Genomic DNA, 2,029 nt, shown 5'->3' with positions numbered 1-2,029 from the left:
TCAAGTGCCACCTTTGAGGCTGTGCGATATTGGTTGACAAAGTTTCGAGATCGCATGCTTGATCACCATAAATCGTGGCAGCCAAATGCTTTCATGGTGGATGATGCGGAGAGAGAAATTGATGCACTAAGGTAATTTTCCTAACATAATGCATGGTGCTTGCACAATGCTTTATGACCATTGCTTGGATTTGTACCCTCAATACTTGGATTTGTACTCGCAGGGTCGTTTTCAATTTGCCGGTGTACTTGTGCTTATGGCATGTACGTAGGTGTTGGTTAAAACACCTCATTCGAAAGGTGAAAGATTGGCCAACACGTGCGGCCATGTTTCGGATGCTTGGTAACATCATGAATATGCGGGGAGGGTCCTCGTCTTCATATGAGCTCACCAAGGATGAAGCTAGGGAAATGATATGCAAGTTCAAGGAAGATTTTCAAAGTGAGAAGGAGTTCCTCCACTACTTTGAAATGCAGTGGCAGCCTAAAATAGGTGACTATGAGCTATTTTTCTTGCTTCAATGTGTTCCCAATGTGTTATGTTCTCTTATGGTCATATATGCTTACAAGTCTTCATTATGTTAGACATGTGGGTGCGTGCGACAAGGACATTGCCACATTCCAATCAAGACACGAATGGTGCAATCGAGGCGTACCATGGAGTTTTGAAGTACAGATTTCTAGGATCTTCTAAGAAAATGGTGGGGCGTCGAGTGGATTGGCTTCTTTACAAGCTAACCACAGCTTGTGTACCTCATTATTGGTACATACAAGTTGTGAAGGAAGGGGGATTTAAGAGAAACAATGCCATTGAGAAGATAGTGGAGAGCTCGCGTGAACGAGCTCTCAAAATTCCAGATGATTATGTGTCATTCATTGGTAGCAACATGAAGGCAGATGCTTATGTTCGAAGCCTCTCCAATCCAAACCAAGTGTACACTGTCTACAACTCAGATTGTCAATGGGCATGTTGTACATGCCATTGGTCCGAGCTTGGCAACATATGCAAGCATCAAATCAAGGTGATGCTCATGGCCGGTGTTCAGGAGCAAGGTATGGTGTCACATTGTGTGAGCATGTATGAAGATAGTGCCTTGGAGATGGTCCCGAGGAGACTGCTTGAGATTAAGCCTGATGACCTCAACATCGGAGTGCCACTTGAGGATGATGCGAGCTTGGAGGAAGGGCACAATTGTGAGGCTGCATCTTCAAAGTCTACGAAGAGGTCAAGCTTGAATCATTTACATGACACTTTCCAACAACTTGTGGATTTTGTGCAGGATGATGCCGAGCTTATTCATGAGGCTACCACTAGCATGAAGAAGACACTTGGGCCACTACATACATTGAAAGCACAAAGAGAGGAGGGAATTGAGCTTGCAAAGTCTTTTGTACGAACTAGAGATGGCTTTGGGAATAGCTTGAAGAGAGCAAAGTCTTTCATTGAGAAAGGGATCAACAGGAAGAAGCGCAAAACAATGGATGGCAATCAAGTTGGCACCTCCTTCATTGCTACAGTTAAGGGTAGACGCCCCTCCATGCAAGCCAAATTGGATGCACGTGCAGTTAAAGAGTCGATGCAAGCAACAATCGAGCTAGAGGGCAATGACGCCCAGATTACATGATAGCATCTATATGTATGAATGTATAACCATTGTATCATGAAGCCCATATTACATGAAGGTGGATTTTCAAATCTATATAGGCTCTCTATTGTGATTTACAAATTGTTGTTCTAAGGTTTGGTAATGTACAATGTAGGCTCTCTCTATCTCCCTTGTCTACATTCTGAAAATTGAAAACTGATCTGAACCATAAAAATGAAAACTGAAAATGTCAAAATGTCATCAAAAAAGTAGGGTCTTCAAAATGTCATCCAAAACGTAAACCCCATGGCAAAAAGTACATAATGTCATCATAATGTCAAAATGCCATAAATAGAGATAGGCAGCCCTTAAGCTCATGTGTTCTTCCCTAGAATAGTCTCCACAAAAGCGTCGTCGTTCAAATCCAAGCCTTCATTCACATGA

The 2,029-nt window shown here is 42.6% G+C and overlaps 1 protein-coding gene across 1 annotated transcript; it reads left to right on the top strand.

Annotated features, from left to right (window-relative positions):
* The first annotated feature begins 286 nt into the window (after window positions 1-286).
* LOC147619434 (uncharacterized) lies at window positions 287-1,624 on the top strand. The gene is made up of 2 exons (XM_086773444.1): window positions 287-492; window positions 585-1,624. The coding sequence occupies exons 1-2, from the start codon at window positions 327-329 to the stop codon at window positions 1,622-1,624; spliced, it is 1,206 nt and encodes a 401-aa protein (XP_086629570.1). The 5' UTR covers window positions 287-326.
* Window positions 1,625-2,029: the final 405 nt, after the last annotated feature.

The sequence above is a fragment of the Cibotium barometz genome, chromosome 33 (genome assembly GCF_041138505.1).
Source record: "Cibotium barometz isolate CiBa-2024 chromosome 33, ASM4113850v1, whole genome shotgun sequence".
Classification (NCBI taxonomy): Eukaryota; Viridiplantae; Streptophyta; class Polypodiopsida; order Cyatheales; family Cibotiaceae; genus Cibotium; species Cibotium barometz.
The sequence above is the reverse complement of the archived record's forward strand: the minus strand, read 5'-3'. Positions and strand labels throughout refer to the sequence as shown.